Raw genomic sequence first — 17,911 nt, forward strand, 5'->3', positions numbered from 1 at the left:
ATTCTGGGAGAAAATTTCTTAATTTTCACTGTTAAACGTGAAAGCTTCCAAATGCTTTAGTAAGAATTGACTCTAGAACATTCATTTGGGTAACTCTGCTGTGCTACCCTTGGAGCCTTATAGGGGCTTTTTTTTTTTTTTTCAAGGGTGCCTCATCAGCCAGGTGCTTCCTCCTAATTGTTTCTCAGCAGTAAGCAATTAAAATGTGTTGAATGGAGCTGAGTTTTCAGGTTAGCATGTAGTTCCGTTCATAGACTGTTTACATAATATTCAAGAAGCCCTGAGTATTCATGAAACATACATTGTGGCGCTACCTGTAACCCCAGCACTTGTGAAATAGAGGCAAAAAGATCAGGACTTCAGGGTCATTCACAGCTACAAGGTGAGTTCTAAGCCAGCTGAACTATGTGAGACCCTGCTTTTAAAAACAGATGCCAGGCACACTGTGTGCATGAGTGCGTGCGTGCGTGCGTGCGTGTGTGTGTGCGTGCGTGCGTGTGTGCGCGCGTGCGTGCGTGCGTGCGTGCGTGTGTGTGTGTGTGTGTGTGTGTGTGTGTGTGTTTGCCAAGACAGGCAGATCTTTTTGAGTTCCTTCCAAAGTTCTCATAGTGAGACCTTTTATCAGAAAAAAAAAAAAAGCTGGGGGTGCGGAAACAAGAAATTAAGCATAAGAAGCAAGGTAGGGAAGGAGGAAGAGAGAAAATGTACACAGAAACCATAACCTATCCAGTGGGTTGTTATATTCTCCATCTTCAACATCATCAGTTGACTTCATAGGAAACTGATTTAAAGTCAGAATACTTGTGAGACTTCTTAAAACTTTGGTTCCCTTGGTATGACCTCACTTGATTTTGGGAAAGTTCTTTAGTTTCATTCCTTCCTTCCTTCCATGATTATGTGATGGCTATTTTGCCTTCATGTCTATCTGTGTACTACCTGCATTCTTGATACCTGAGGAGGCCAGAAGAGAGGGTCAGATGCCCTGGAATTGGAGTTAAGGTCATGAACTTCCATGTGGGTGCTGGGAATTGAACATGGATCATCTGGAACAGTAGCAAGTGCTTTTAACCATCAACCCACCTCTCCAAGCCCAAGGAGGCACAGTCCATTGGCCAGTTATGGGAGAGCCTGTCCTTAATTCCAACACTGGGAGGCAAAGCCAGGCAGGTTTTTTGTTTGTTTGTTTAATTCTAGGCTAGCCTAGGCTACACAACAAGAGTTTGTATCTAGAATAAAAACAAAACAAATAAAAGCCTTAAAAAAACTAAAGGCTAGCCATCACCTAGGTTTGCGCTGTAACTGATAGGTGAGCAAATGTTTGGCAGCTGGAGAGGTGGCTTAGCAGTTAAGAGCACTTGCTGCTTTTCCAGAAGACCTAAATTGGGATCCCAACACCCAGCTTGGGCAGATCACCACCACCTGGGACTCCAATTCCCTCTTTAGACTACCTCAGGCACCTGCACATATGTGGCAGACACTCGGATGTTATAAGTATAAACAAAAATAAACACAAGCCTTTAATCCCAGCCCTTGGAAGGCAGAGGCAGGTGGATCTCTGTGAGTTCAAGGCCAGCCTGGTCTACAGAGTGAGTCCCAGGACAGATTTCAAAGCTACAGAGAAACCCTGCCTCGAAAAAGAAAAATAAAATTAGACTCAGACCTTATAGCAAGCATGTTGTCTTAACTCTCATGTGTTTATGTGAACATAGATCTTTTGTTCCCATGAAAGACACGATAGTGTAAGTGCCTTATAGACTAAAGGGGAAGGAGATTATGATGCAGTGTGAGGACACGTTAGTGCTTTTTTTTTAAGGTATTTTATCTTTGTGTTTAAATCTCTGTATAGTGTATTCACAGCCTGAGCACTTACAGTGATGAAAGATGTGTGCGTGACATCTTGCTAATTCTACCAGTGCTTGGTCTACTAAATAGTTACTTAAACTAGGCATGAGAGTCTTTATATTCATCTCAGAAACTTGGAGCTTTATATGTTATGATCTAATTTTGTTTCCAGCTGCTCTTTTACTTTATTTCCAAGATTTAGATGGAAAATGCATTTTGAGTCAGGAAACCAGGATTTTAGTTCCAGCCTCCCTTGGGGAGAGAGGAATTCTTTATAACACAAACAAGTTTAAAGAAGAGATGAGGATTTTTTTATGTTTAATTTTTTTTCTGCTTTCTTCCCTCCTGGAACTGGCTAAATGTGTTATGTGATCTGCATGCATCTGTATTTTAGCTTAGTAGTCCCTAAATTGAGGAATAAGTTAAAAATCTGTGCTTTAGGTGATACACGCAGGGTAGATGTTTTCAAACAGTACTATTGTGAGCATGTTATTTTTTTCTGAAGGATTCTTTATTTTTATTTTCTTACTAAAAGCAACAGTGTCTATTTTTGTTGACTAATCTTGGGTTCTTTGGTATGATGTGCATACTTGTCAGTCCTTACAAGCTGTTTAGCCTTTTTTGTAGTCTTAACCAAATACCATCCAGTGTGAAGAGCGGATGCTCGTGGTTTCCGTTCCTGCCATAAACACCAAGATAATTCTCTGTGTCTGATGCAGGTAACTGCCATGCATAGGAGTCTTTCTGAGGAAAAGCAATTAGTTTTTTATTTGCTTTATGTTTACTGGGAAATCCCTAGGTTGGTTGAGTTCACTGTGGCACTTTTGAATAATACTAAAAAGATTGTAGACCTACATCCTCAGAGGTTTAAACATGAGGCATTTTGTGACAATTTACTTACATTTACTTAGAGATTTTTTAAAAATTTTGTCCACAGAAAGAAATGAAGAAATAACCTCTAGACATAACAAAATTGAGAAATTTTCCTTTTTAGTTATGGTGTCCATGGTTACCTGGTTTATAATCTCTGACTTTTTGTTATTTTGTTTGCTTATACCTTGTGTTAGAACAAGCTGCATGATTTTTTTTAATACTTTGTTGCACTAATTCCCATTCAATTCATTCACCTTCTTAAAGTAAGTGTACAAATTCAATCATTTTAGTATTTTCAAGTTGTTATATAATAATCATCACAATAATTTTGGAAAATTTTATTACTTGTAAAGGAAACCCCGTCATCAGTTCTATTTTGAGACTGTCTAGCTCATACAAGTCTTAAACTTGCTATATATGGGAGAATCTCGAGCTTCTGAACTTCCTGCATCCACCCTTCACTCCCAAGTGCTGGGATTACACAACTTTGGGACACCATACCCAACTATTATTTTCCTCATTTGTACTCATGAATAATGCTACTATGTATGGTCTTGAGCAAACTTTGGTGTGAACCTGTGTTTAGTTCTTTTGGGCATATGCCTAGAAGTAGACATGCTGATTCTAAACTGCAGTATTTTCTATTAGCTGTGTGTGAGGGTACCAATCTTTCTATCTTCTCACCAATATTTGTTATTTGTCTGTCTTTTGTTTGCTGCCATTGTAATGAGAAAAGGGTAACGTTTTAATTGTGGTTTTGATTTGCACTCCTTAGTGGATCTTTTTAATTTTAAATGGAAGCAGAAAAATTGTCTGATTTTGCTTATCTCTTAACACTCACAGTATCACATTTTCATTCATAATAAATAATTGAATTTGTAATTGCGTTTTGAAACATTTCAGGACAACCAGCGGACCTTAAGGCCTGTGTCACAGGGATGCCTAGCTCATCCCACTAGTATTGGACTCTGGGGCTTCACTCTCTTTGGGCCACAGTTGCTTTTTGTGCTTTCTTTCCTGATCTCACTGCTATGCCTTCTACACTAAATAACTTGATGTGGGTGATGAAATGAATGGTTGGAGTTTTGTTTGTGCTCATTATGCATTGTCAGCTTTGCACCTGTGGGCAAGAGAACTCTTCTGTTAATACTAACAACCTACTCTAAGACAGAAGACACAATAGAGGCTTCTCAGCATTCAGAAGTTTGAATACTTCCAAATTATAGTGTACTCATCTGTTAATTGCGCACTGTCTGGATTTTTGCCATGTGTTTTTGGATTCTTTGTGTTGGCATGCATTTGTTCCTTTTTATCAGTTCTGTGAATCCTTAATACCTAGGGTAGATAAGAGTTCTACAACAGAATATTCATCATAGATCAGACTTAAAATACTTCAAAATGGAGATCAGGAAAGAGAATACAAAAAAAAAAAAAAAAAAACTGTGGCACAAAGAGAGTGAAGCCCCAGAGTCCAGTACTAGTGGGATGAGCTAGGCATCCCTGTGACACAGGCCTTAAGGTCCGCTGGTCCTCCTGAAATGTTTTAAAATTCAATTACAAGTGCCTTTTAAGGTTTTAGAGGTGATGTTGAAACCTGTGGCTCCACAAATTTCAGAGGAACTATAGTCAACTTCAACAGCATGTAAATAAATAGTGGCTAATATCGATGTTTGTAGTATATTTGGTGCCAGGAAAACAGAAAAGTTCAATAATACGTAAAGACTCTATTTTATCAACATTAATGTAACCTGTGAATAAAGCAGTTATTAGCAAGGATTTATGTAACTATGAGGCCTTTTTCCAGATTACTATAAAACATTAATCAATCTGGAAATGGAACATAATATACAGTATTTTGAATAGTTGTTGAAATCTCCTAAAATATAGATTGTACTGAGGGAATTTTTTTTTAATTATCCAGATACAGCAGATACAGAATTGATAATTCGGTTGCTCTGGTGCTCTGAGAAAAGAACAATTTCTGTGTTGTATGCCTTAGATCTTAGGATGGTGACTTTGAGAGTCAAAAATACCATTCTGAGTACTGAACCTGGGACACATATCTTACTGGGATTAGAAATACAAATGTGGGGCTGGAGAGATGACTCAGGGGTTAATCGCACTGGCTGTTCTTTCAGAGGTCCTGAGTTCAATTCCCAGCAGCCACATGGTAGCTCATAGCCATCTGTAATGAGATCAGGTGCCCTCTTGTAGTGTGCAGGCAGAACACTGTATACATGATACATAAATCTTAAAAAAAAAAAGAAAAAGAAAACAGAAAGAAATACAAGTATGCCAAAAATAAATAAAAGAAAAAAAGAATAAGCCATGCAGTGGCGGCTCACCCCTTTAATCCCAGCATTCAGCAGGCAGAGGAAGATGGAGTTCTAGGCCAGCCTGATCTACAGAGTAAGTTCCAGGACTACACAGAGAAACCCTGCCTTGAAAAAACCAAAGGGGGAAAAAAAGAGAAAATACAAATGTGGAAGTAACTCTGTAGATAAAGTTAGTAAAAGTGATTTCTCTTGTATGAAACACTACTGTTAGGTTAATATCCTTCCCCTTGCTCAGATATCCTCTTATGGTCAAGAGGGCAGCTTTTGTCTTCACTGTTAATGATACTTAGTTTATCATCCCTAGGAAAAAATCCCATCATTGGAAGTGGCATATTCAGATGGTTTTATGTAAATTATTATTATTATTATTATTATTATTATTATTATTATTATTATTGGCAGGCACACATGTGGTCAGAGGAAAACTTGACAACCTGCAGGAGTTGAGTCTCTCCTGCTCAAGTAATCAGGTTTGGCGGTAAATGCTTTATCTATTGAACCATCTTGCTGGCCCTTGTTCTTTACATGATACTATTTCTAATTTTAAGAATGAGTTTAAAGAATGAAGCCACTTAAGCTTAGTTTTATTTCCACTTGCCAGTCTATCTTATATTTCTTAAGATTTGCATCATTTTTGGTAAACTTTAAGTCACCAACATCTTAAATGCAATTCTGGTCTTATACTAACAAATATTTCTATTTATATTATTTTGAGCAGTATATGTTTAGATTTGTAATTAGTATGGCTTTATGAAGTTTTAATAGATACCTATATAGTTTCCTGCCATTCTTGAATTTCATAATAATGAGAATTAAAGTGCTCTTCTGGTACTTCTTGTCCCTCGAGAGTGTTGTCCTGACCATCATGGATTTCTTCCTCCTCCTCCTCCTCCTCCTCCTCCTCCTCCTCCTCCTCCTCCTCCTCCTCTTCATATCTCCTGAAAACTTGGGTCTTTAGTTGTATCGTTTCACCATCGGTGCTCCTTTGTTCACCATAGTAAATACTGTGTATATGAGGGAAGCAGAAGAAGACGTATGAACTTATTGGTTCTTTCAGCTTATTTTGGTCCACTCGAAGGTATGTTAAATGGCGATGGTGAAGTAGGTCAGTAGAAGGACACATCATTGTCACATTGATATCTGAAAAATACAAGTTAAAAATTCATCCTGCATATAGTCACAATTCCATGTTGGGTTTTGTTATATGAGATATAATTTTATCTTAATACTTACAAGTGGAGTTAGATTTAATTATCTTTATATTAATTAAAATGAAATGAAATTCTTGAGTTTCATATCACCAAAATAAATATGAATTCATTGAATTTAAAGTTTAAATAGGCAATATATAATTGCTAGAAGCAATCTTACAAAGAAAGAAGCAAAGGCAAACAGCAACAACAAAAAAAACCCAGCCATACTACCCAGGGTCATATGTCTTCAGATGTTCTCTAATACTACTTGTTAATAATCAAGGTGGTAAAGTTGAATAGAAAAGACTGTAAAATTAGGGGCTGGGTGGTGGTGGTGGTGCACACCTTTAATCCCAGTACTCAGGAGGCAGAGGCAGACAGATCTCTGTGAGTTCGAGGTTAGCCTGGTCTACAAGAATTAGTTCCAGGATAGGCTCCAAAGCTACAGAGATACCCTGTCTTGAAAAACAAACAAACAAAAAAAGACTATAAAATTAATGTCACTCCCTTTTCCCAGGCCACTATCTGCCATCTCCTTAGCTGTCTACCAAGACCTTTTTTAGCACTATATAAAGCATAGATGATTAATAACTCATTCTTTATAATAAGTCAAAATGCAATTCATCAGGCATATTGGTGCATGTCTTTAATCTCAGCATGAGGGAGGGAGAAGCAGGCAAAATTTTGCATACTTTCTATTTCATTATTTTGTAGGTATAGATGTTCCAAATTCCTTGGAATGTAGAATGCTTGCTTCAATTTATTGTGTCCAACGTTGAGTTCTATAAGGTTGGAAAGATTAAATATATCATATGGAATGTCTTTCAGTTTGTTGTGTGACATTCTTAGAGCATTAAGTTTTGGAAGTTTGTCAAAATAATTGTCTGGTATAGACGAAATTGAATTATTTTCTAAAGATAGGTACATAAGTGAGGAAGGCAGTCCAGGGGGCATTGATTCTAATCTGTTATTACATAGGTTGAGCTGCATCAGTTTTTCCATTTTGGAAAGGTTCATTTCTTTTAACACTGAATCAGAAAGATGATTATAGCAGAGATCAAGCATAGTCAGGTTTTCCAGTCCATCCATGGCATTTGTTTGAAGTGTGGAGATTTCGTTATAACCAAGAAGGAGTCTTTCCAGAGATTTAGGAAGAGGAAATGGAAATTCTTTTAAGTTGTTGTGCTCTAGATGAAGTTGTTGTAGATTTGAAAGTTTAGCAAACACACCATAATCAATCTTTTGAGATTTAATTTTATTGTGGCTGAGGTTAATTTCCTTAAGATGGGTTGCATTGATGAATGAATCTGCAGTCACAGCCTCGATGTCATTGAACTGAAGGTAGAGTTGCTGAATGTGCACTGGAATATTGGGAATAGTCTTGAGTTTACGATTGTCACAGTACATTGATGTTGGAAAGTTAGTTGGGCAAAAGCATTCCTTAGCACAGCCTAAAATATTCTGATAAAAGGGCACTCCATAGTCAATATTTTGATGAAACTGGAATTCTGGCTCATAACCCTCATTTGGCTCTTGGTCATACTCTTCATCCCATTGGTAAGCTTCATATTGGCAATATACTCTAACTCCAAAACAGAAGAAAATGGCATATATTGGACTTAAAAAGCCCATGGTTTGTTTGTTTGGTTGGTTGGTTTTGGTCCTATTACAAAGAAAAAAATGATTAATAATAATTCTCATATAAATTGACACATTTAAGATTTATTATACTGGTATCTATATATAACAGAATATTCAGGAAGCATTAGCAAAGCTCACATCAAAATTTAATGTTTAAATGCCCATGAAGTGAAATTAAGAGTCACATGTTGCAATGAACAGGAGTCAGAAGTGTGCAGTTCTGGACTTTTTACTAAGTAGTCACTATCTTTCATTTGTTTACCATTGTTTTTTCTAGACCAAATTCCCTGTATAGCCCTTACTGACTTGACTTTCTATGAAAACCAAGCTGGCCTTGAATAACAGGCAATCCTCTGCCTCCCAAGTGCTGAGATTACATGTGTTAAACACAGTACTATATACAGTCATTAACTTTTAAAAGAATCTCAGTTGTCTTGTTTTCTAGACGGTAGGTTTGTAATAATAGTGTGACGTCACTCGACTACACTTTAGTATTCCCTCCACTGTGAATGCTGAGCATTATTTCTAACCGCTCTGTCTGTTAGTGATGGTTGCTGCCTCTGTGAACAGTTAAAGAATTTTGCCTATTAAAAATTTTTATTGAAACAAAGTCTTGCTCTCTGCTACTGCTGTTACTGAAATCCTTTCCTTATTCTTCAAAAGAACATTCTTTTATATTTGGTAACTTGTTTAGAAAACACTATCATGTGTTTTTCTTGGAGTTTTCTATCTACACCTTCATATTTTCTTCTTTTTTATTAATTAATTTTTTATTAAAAATTTCCGCCTCCTCCCCGCCTCCCATTCCCTCTGTCTCCCCTCTTCCTCCCTCCCCAGTCCTAAGAGCAGTAAGGGTTCCCTGTCCTGTGGGAAGTCCGAGGTCCTCCCCCCTCCATCCAGGTCTAGGAAAGTGAGCATCCAAACAGGCTAGGCCCCACCAAAGCCAGTACAGTACATGCAGTAGGATCAAAATCCAATGCCATTGTCCTTGGCTTCTCAGCAGCCCTCATTGTCTGCCATGTTCAGGGAGTCGGGTTTTATCCCATGCTTTTTCAGTCCCAGTCCAGCTGGCCTTGGTGAGCTCCCATTAGATCATATTTTCTTCTTGAAAGAGTTTCTCAAATCTTAATTATTTAGTCGCCAATTTGTTGAGTAACTCTAACAAAGCTCAAGTGCACACAATATTTACATCCTGCAAAGTTTACATTCCCATTAGATTAATATTTTCATGTTTTCTTCTTGACTTTCTTTTTTCGCTAAGTTTTTTCCTCCCTCCCCCCCCCCCCCTTTACTTTCTTGCTCTGCCTCCTTCCTGAGACAGGGTCTCATAGAGCTCAGGTTAGCCCTCAGGCTTGCTATTTAAGTGAAACTGTCCTTAAACTCATGATCCTCTTGTCTCCTCTTCCCAGGTCCTGAGACTACAGGGATTATCACTATATCTAGCTTTGAATAATATTTTTGAGCTAAGGTCTGGATGTACAGATATTAAACATGACTGTATAGTGAATTTTAAGAATGTTGTATTGAGTTGGATTGTGAGGTGACACCTTCATAGATAACTAAGTTATTTCAGTTGAAACCTGAATAAGGATGGAGTATGTTTTAAACAAGGAGGTGAAAACTTGAATTTCATTTCTGTCATTTAACATTTCTGCCTCTTGCTTTATTAATACAATAAGAATTGCAGTTGCAGGGCCTGCACACGTTCATATAATCCCACCTTATTAGGAATAGATCATTTGAGCTCAGGAGTTGAAGGCCTATCTAATAATACAGTAAAGACACGTCTTCAAAAGAATAAAGTGAAATTTGTAATTGTACTTAAATTATACATTACTGTGCATGTGTATACATGCATGTGAAATCAAGAAGACAGATGCCTTCATCTCGCACCATCTGCCTTTTAATTTTTTAAGACAGGCGTCTCTTACTATGTTGACTGACTGGCCAGTGATTCACAGGGACTTCCCATCTCTCCTCCCAGGTGCTAGGGTTACAAGTGTCACCACACTTGTTTATTTATTTATTTTTTTAATATGGGACTGAGACTCAGATCTTCCCACTTGCAAGGTAAGTAAGAATTTTGCTGACAGTCTATCTTCCCAGCCCCATGGATTGCTTGCTTATGTTGTGTGTTGTCTTAGTCTTGCTACTTACGTCAGCTAAAAGATAAAATCTCACTTTTTTTCTTTCTTTCTTTCTTTTTTTTTGAGACAGGGTCTCACTGTGTTACTAGGCTAGTCTCCAATTTGTAAAGTTCAAGCAGTTTTTCCTGCCTCAGTCTCCTGACTTAGGATCACAGGAGATATTCATATAAAAGTTCTTGGCAAATTGAAAACTACTGTCCTACAAAAACAAAAAAAAACTAGAGTTGAAATAAACATTATTTAGAAAAAATATTAAAAGAAAAAAATGTATCTTTTTTCCCTGAGACTTTTTTCTCCTCCAGGGGTTTTATGAATGAATGAACAGGTAAATGCCCTAACATTACTGTGTGTTAATGAAATTGTTTACAGTTATTCCTCAAAAATGATACCTCCTGTTTTTCAGCATTGGTGTAACTGAGAAAATAGTTACATCAGTCATTTCTCTGACGGAGCTCCATTTGCTCCTTTTTCTTCCATAATTTTTCTCAGTTTTTCCTGTAAACTCATGTCTTGAGCCTGCTAAATTATCAGAAGTCATATTCTCAATTTTGAACATCCTGTATACTCTGACCATATCTTTAGTAGTACTTCTAACTACACATAGTTCCTGAGTTTCAGAGAAGCTTAATGTATGTTGATGCTACTGATTTTACTACCGCCAGCCATACTTCCTGCAGTCTAAATTCCTCTACTCTGGGATACTAGAGTTCATTGTTCTCATTACTCCTTTGCACGGTATCTGAATTTTCTGAGTTCTTTACATCTGGCAGTTTCTTCCCTACTCTCATTCTGGCTCACACAGCTGAATATGAAGAAGGAAAAACAAAACCAGGCTGACTGGGCTCATTCTCAGTCTTGGCTGCAACCTCAAGTATGGCATGGCTGCAGTTCCTTAGTACACCTCCTTTCCCTCTTGCCAAGACTACTAGTTTGTTGTTGTTTGTTTGTTTTTTATTTTGTTTTGGTTTTTTTCTTTTTTCAAGGCTGTAAAACATCATTTCCCATCATTCTTTTTGGATTATAACCTTGCTTTTTAAGAAAAATAAAAGGGAGGTTTAAATAATAAACTGTACTTGCACATTATAATTATTTTTATTTATAAGAAAGTGCCAAAATTGAAATACTTTGATCTCTTTAATAATATGTGATTTTCTTAAACTAAAGTAACTCTAAGTATATTGCATCAATTATTCTTTATCATGTAATTCATGAAGGACGTAGTATATTACTGTGTTTTGAAGAACTTTTAGAATTCTATAAGAACAAAGTAAGAAAGTCTTCTTCCAAGTAAAGAGGTGAGTAACAGCGTAGAAGAAGCTAGAAGTGTGACGTGCCTAGAAATGGTGACTGTTCAATGAGCCAGAATCTGAGAATCTAAATTCCTAAGAAATTTGCACTCTGGTAATGAATTCCTAATTTAATTAAGTATATTTTCACTTTGATCTTCATACTGCAATGTTCTTAGTGGAGACTTGAGAAGAGATGAGTAAATGAGTTATGATTTCATCCCAATGGGCATGTTCAGAGTAAGCCAACTCTGCTTTAGGCTGGAACCTCCCTGAGAACTTGCTTTGGGATAATCATTTCCCTCCTCTTATTACTCAGTTAGATACTGTATGTGTGTGCTTAGTGCCACCCTTTATAAATATTAGTACTTAGTTTAATTGGATTACTCAAGGTTACATTTTTTAAAAAAGCTCTTTCTAGCTGTGAGACAGTGTGCTTGTTAGGGAACACAGAAATAGAGAATGAAGACATGGGCCCCTCTATAAAGCTAACAATTTAGAAGAGGAGACCAACACTACAAAATGAACCATAACCAAATGGGGATAATTAGTGCTGCAGGATCAGGCGTTGACCCTCCTGGGAGAAATAGGGAGGTCTTTTTTAGGTATCATTTGAACCAGACTTTGGCCCTTTAGGAAAAATGGGTTTAGAAAAATATCTTATACATTTCACTCACCTGTTGGTGACATTTTACTTCAAAATTTTAAGATTTTATTTTACTTGCTATAGTGTAGCATAATAGTATCTTTTTAAACAATTTGTGCTATTCTGTTTCATTCCCAATACAGCGACTAGAGATATAGTCTAAGAGGCTCTTTCCCCAAAATATGCAGTGAAAGCCGAGAAGCAGAGCTCGTCTGTGGTACTGGACCAGAACACAAAGGGCTAAAGTTCTTTTATGCTTGCTTATGAGCATCCACTTCATCTGAACTTTATCCTTGTGTTAAGACCATTAGCAGCCATCAGCTAAAAACCTTTCAGAATTAGAATTTAGCAACATTTTAGGATTAGAATCTGCTGCTCAGCAGTTGTGAGAAATTGAAAGCAAAGAATATCCTTGCAATAATCTGATCTGATACCTCATGTCAGCCTGTCAGGATAAAAGCCTTATAACAAACAAGGGGCTCTAAAGATAAAAAGATTGCTCTTGTTGTCTCTTTGTAAACGCTTCAGAAGGCTTCCCTGTACAGTGACTTTTAGTCTGAAATCCTGTCATTTACTAGTCTTTCTCTTGTCCCCTGTGATACTTTTCCTGAGATGGTTTTACTTCATTTCACTCAGTGAGTCTCTTGTTAGCCATTGATTTGCTAAGCTTAGTTTGTAACTTTGGTTTCCATATTCTATAATTTGTGCGTTATGTCCTATAGTATAACTCAGAGAACTTCACATGAGAAGACACACTGTCTTCTCATTTCTCAATCTAATTTTTAACAAAGCCTAAGTACAGTGCACTGGTTGTAAGTAGTCAAAGTGGAATGCTCTGCTTAGTATGTTTGATTAAGATTATATCTTGGGAGTAAGGCTTCTCTTTGTTAATGTTGATTTCTCTAGGCATTTCACCTTTGTGGTTTGTTTAGAAGAAAAAGAATTAGAGAAAGAGGCTATTATCCTTTGTACTTATTTCTCTATAACAATATGTGATATCTCTCACTTATATTACTTTGTCTTATTAGAAAAACAGCCAGTGAAGAAGAAAATTTAAAGCAGAGAAATTATGTAAATTTTAAGAAATTACCCAACAATGTGAATTTTGCAAATAAGGCAATAAGTATATTTATCCAAAATTTCTCTTACTTGAAGAAAAGCACTCATGTTTTTTAACCAATGTCGGTCCTAATCTAACAGAATTGAGGTATAATTTACTTAGTTCTGGAAACTTAAAGGTAAAAGCATCATAGTATTTTACTATTTTAAAGATGTATTGTTTTATTGATATGCCATAGAAACCAGTAAATAAAAATTATTTGTACATGTGTTTTTTGTCTAAGACAACTTTGTTTAATTCTGTAAAATCTTTTGCTATTAAAAAAAGTAGTCTCTGTTATTTTTAGCCATAATACACTTAAATCTTAATTTAAATTTAAGTATCCATTAATAATAGGATAAAATGTTCATATCTTTTCTTTGAGAATGATACAAATGAAAACAAAAACATTCCAGATCAGTATTTTGCCCAGCAGAGAAATTTTGAACAATGCACACCTTCTCTACAACTGTGCTCACCCTCACGACCTGGATTTATAGCTCAAAGCATTAACAGGTTTTTTGTCATTTAAAACTAAGGACAGCTGGAGAGAGATGGCTTAGGGCTTAAGAGCACTGGCTGCTCTTCCAGAGGACCCAGGTTCAGTTCCCAATAGCCACCTAGCAGTTAACAACTGTCTGTAACTCCAGTTCCAGGGTATCTGACACCTTCACACCAATGCACATAAAATAAAGTTAAACAAATTATTTTTTTTTAAAAAAAAAAAAAAGCTAAGTACAGTAAACCAGCCCCAAGAAACTAAAGAGATTCATTCCTTTAACCCAAGTATCTTTCCATTTGACCTAAATTTATTTTTTAAAAAAGAATCTAAACAAATATTGTTTTTTGAATAATCTTAAATGAGAAATTTAAACTCACCTTACTGATCTTTTTGCTTGAACATTTTGTCTAATCATAAATTTAATGTATTTTTTTACCATATTTTGCTTCACCAAATTGTGCTTTTATGATAGTTGCTATTTACTATTAAACAAATATAATATACTTTTATAACAGTAGGAATACATTCTTTAAGAGTTGAAAATTATTTTATCATCATACCTGTTGAAATTGCTTTAGTTTCAGGGATTGATGAATTGGCAAATCCTTTAACTGAATCAGAAATGCCTAAATTCTCTAACGGAGTTTCTTTAAAAATCCACAGTAACTCTGAGTCCAGACAGGGCTGTCCTTTGAATTACTGTAGCAATTTAAGCAAATACAATCTGCTTGGGGAACACTTGGGTTGAATTTAAATTGTGTACTTCTTTTCATTATACAAAACTTTGTGGATTCAAATTAAGATGTTTGTACTCTTGGTCAGATTTATGTGGCTAACTTCTTTCTTTACTCCTTAATTTTGGTTTGAGGTGTGGCAAGAATTTCCTCTAATATGAAAGGCAAACAAGACTAAATGAAACAGCATGTACTGATTACTGTTTTTATTTTCATTTTAATGCCAAAGAATTCCTCAGATTAAAGTCTACTCTGACCTGGAGCCCAGTGTCTCAGCAATTTAAGGTGGAATTCAGAATTGTATCCAGTCCCTGGGTGGACAGAGGCTTGCATTCACATCAATGCTTTCCTTTTTGAAGCTAGGAATCAGAACTGGAAACAGCATTTCACATCTAGTTTACTTTGAAAATGCAGTAGATTGCATTGGTTTCATAGATTAAAGGCACAACTTTGCCATTTAAATAGGCTACTAATAAATTTTAAAAGAGAAATGAATTCCCTTGACTATGAAAGTTAATGTGCTATACTATGAAGCCATATCTCTAATTTGCTTTTTCCCTCAGTATACAGAGTAATTTTATAATGCATTTGTCTTTCAGTGGGATAGAATGAAAAGCTTCTGCTGTCCAATAACTTCTCTTTTGTCTTGTAGATTTAGAAACTTTCCTTTTGCTGAGGGACCCTCCTTAAGAGTTCCAGCCAGCGAGCTTGCTTGCTGCAGGAGAAATTTTTGTGCTAATGTTTTCATAGCTAAACAGAGTTAGCTGTGTCTCCTGGCGTTAAATATTGAGTTTTTTGGAAGGAGTTTATTTCATGCTTGAGAAGTTCTTCTTTTAGTTCTTCAAAATAGTGTTTTCTATTAGACTTTATAAGGAACTTCCAGGATTTATTTTTATATTTCAGATTTGAGAAAAGTATACAGTATTTCAAAGATGCTTTGGCAATATTGTAAACATCTAGTCTATTATTTGAGACATTGGTATGTGAAATGTGGCAGACCACGCTTGGACCAAGATTCCATTTTGTTACCAATCTTTTCCATATGTTTCCTATTATTATCTTTTTTATTAAATCTTGGGCTTTCGCACTCAGGAAAAGAGCAAATTTGTGTATTTTTCTCAAACATTGTTTGAGTCCCCTTCATAGTTCTTTTAACTGATTAATTTAAAACCAACCATTTAATTTTTAAATATAACTATTAACTGTGTGATTGGTCTTAAAATAGTGATTATATTGTTCCTGTTTCTGGATTATGTGGAAGACTATTTGTCAATAAGTAGCTAGAGTATATTAATACCAAACAAAATAAAAAATGTAGAAGCTGGGCCTGGTGGCGCATGCTTTTAATGCCACCATTTGGGAGGCAGAGACAGGCAGATTTCTGTGAATTCAAGGCCAACCTGGTCTACAAAGCATGTTCCAGGATAGCCAGAGCTGTTCCATAGAGAAACCTGTCCTGAAAAACAAACAAAAAAGTAATGGTTAGGATAGATAATAGTTCATGATCATTGATTTGATTAGGTGGCTTAATTATAACCATTGTGGGGCAAAGTTAGATTAATTGTTTAAAAAATCTAAATTGTATGCTCGGCTTATTATTTTATTGAAGCAGACACAGCATCTCAAAGTTGAACAACATATTAGTGCTGGCTAGGAAAAGCCCTCCTGATTCAGCTTAATTAATAAAATAGACAAAATAAGTTTTATTTATTTGTTCAGCTCTTTTAAAAAAGAGTTGAGCACCCACTTTGTGAAAAGTAATTTAAAACTGAATTTTCACTCATTAGTGAAAATCTTATTGTTGTAGAAGAAGAAAATAGAAAATAAAAGTTTATTGAGTGTGGTATAGAGTACAGCAGAGAATAAACCAAGGGGAAAGATAAAAATGAATAAGGTAGAGAAAGGCAAACTGTCAGTTCTGTTATTGTTGAATTTTTATGTAGTCAAATTCACATTTAACACTATAAACACTGGACTCTGATCTCTGATTTGTGCAAAGGACACTAGTCCAGACATTGAGTTGTACTCACCCTTTATCTAAAATTCTGACTGACAAGCAAGGCAAGATGTCATTGTATTTCTTATATAGGAAACATATATAGGACCCATTTTTTAATCGGGTCAATTGTTTTCTTGATGTCCAGTTTTTTTAGTTTTTTTTAAAATGTACTTTAGATATTAACCCTCTATTAGATATGTAGTTGGTAAAGATGTTTTTCCATTCTGTAGTCTGCTCCTTTGTCTGGATGATGATATCCTTTGCCATTCTGAAGATTTTTTTCCCGTTTCGTGAGATCTTGTTCATTGTTATTCTTAGTGTGTGTGTTAACAGTATCTGTTCAGAAAGTGTTCTCCTGTGCTATTGAGTTCAAGACTATGTCCCACTTTCTCCTTTGTTAGATTCAAAGAATCTGGTCTTATATTTAAGGTTCTTTGATTTAGAGTTGAGTTTTGTGCAGGGAGATTAATATGAATATTTGCATTCTTCTACATGCAACCATCCAACTTGAACAGCACCATTTGTTGAAGATGTTGTCTTTTTTCAGTGTGTATTTCTGTCTTATCAAATATCCGGTGTCCATAGGTGTATGGATTTATGTCTGGGTCTTGAGTTTTGTTCCATTGAAAATATGTCTGTTTTTATGCCAATACCATGTTTTTGTTACTATAGCTTGGTAGTACAATTTGAGATCAGGGATGGTGTGATGGTTTGAATAAGAATGGCCCCTGTAGACTCATATATGAATGCTTAGTCATCAAGAGCGGCACTACTTGAGAAGGATTAGGAGATATGGCCTTGTAATGGGTATGGCCTTGGTGGAAGAAGTGTCTTACTGCGTGTGGGCTTTGAGGTTTCAAAAGCTCAAATCAGGCCCAATGGCTTTCTTCCTGCTGCCTGTGGATTATTTGTAGAACTCTTAGCTATTTCTCCAGCACCATGTTTGCCTGTGTGCCTCCATACTCTCTGCCAAAATGATAGTGGACTAAATCTCTGAAACTGTAAGCAAGCCCCAATCAGATGTCTCTTTCATGAGAGTCGCCTGGGTCATAGTTTCATCACAGCAGCAGAGTAGTGACTAAGACCAGTGGTGGTGCCTCCAGCAGTTCGTTTATTATTCAGGATATTTATTTTAGCTATTCTGTTTTTTATGTTTCCATATGACACTGAAAAATGATCTTTCAATTTCTTGAAAAATTGTGTTGGAATTTTGATGGAGATATTTAACATATATGCTTAGAATTTTCTGAATTTCGTTTATATCTACTGTAAGGCTTTCTTTTTCATCTCTAATTTTATTAATTTAGATCTTCCCTACCCATCTTTTGGCTAAGAATTTGTCCTTCTTGTTAAATCAGTTCTTCATTTCTCATTCTTTGTATTTTTTGTTGTCTTTGTTTCATTGACTGTAGCCTAAGTTTGATAATTTCATCTCATTTACTTTTTTGGCTAGTTATTTTGTTTTCTAGAGCTGGCAAAAGTTTTATTAAATTATTACTATGTGAACTTGCCTCTTATAACTGCCTTCATTACATCCCATAAGTTTGAGTATGTTGTGTTTTTATTTTCAATCAATGGATACCATTATAGTTAAGAACTTGGTTGATAAAATA

General features: G+C 35.9%; 2 protein-coding genes across 2 annotated transcripts in view; one reads left to right on the forward strand and one right to left on the reverse strand.

Moving 5' to 3' along the window:
• Nucleotides 1-17,911, forward strand: part of LOC119816415 (centromere protein P) — a 206,149-nt gene that overhangs the window by 49,264 nt on the left and 138,974 nt on the right. The window lies entirely within an intron of this gene.
• Omd (osteomodulin) lies at nt 5,821-14,258 on the reverse strand. Its single transcript, XM_038333030.1, has 3 exons — nt 14,126-14,258; nt 6,937-7,907; nt 5,821-6,191 (listed from the first exon to the last, which is right to left on the reverse strand). The coding sequence occupies exons 2-3, from the start codon at nt 7,874-7,876 to the stop codon at nt 5,821-5,823; spliced, it is 1,311 nt and encodes a 436-aa protein (XP_038188958.1). The 5' UTR covers nt 7,877-7,907; nt 14,126-14,258.

Source organism: Arvicola amphibius, chromosome 6, assembly GCF_903992535.2.
Source record: "Arvicola amphibius chromosome 6, mArvAmp1.2, whole genome shotgun sequence".
Classification (NCBI taxonomy): Eukaryota; Metazoa; Chordata; class Mammalia; order Rodentia; family Cricetidae; genus Arvicola; species Arvicola amphibius.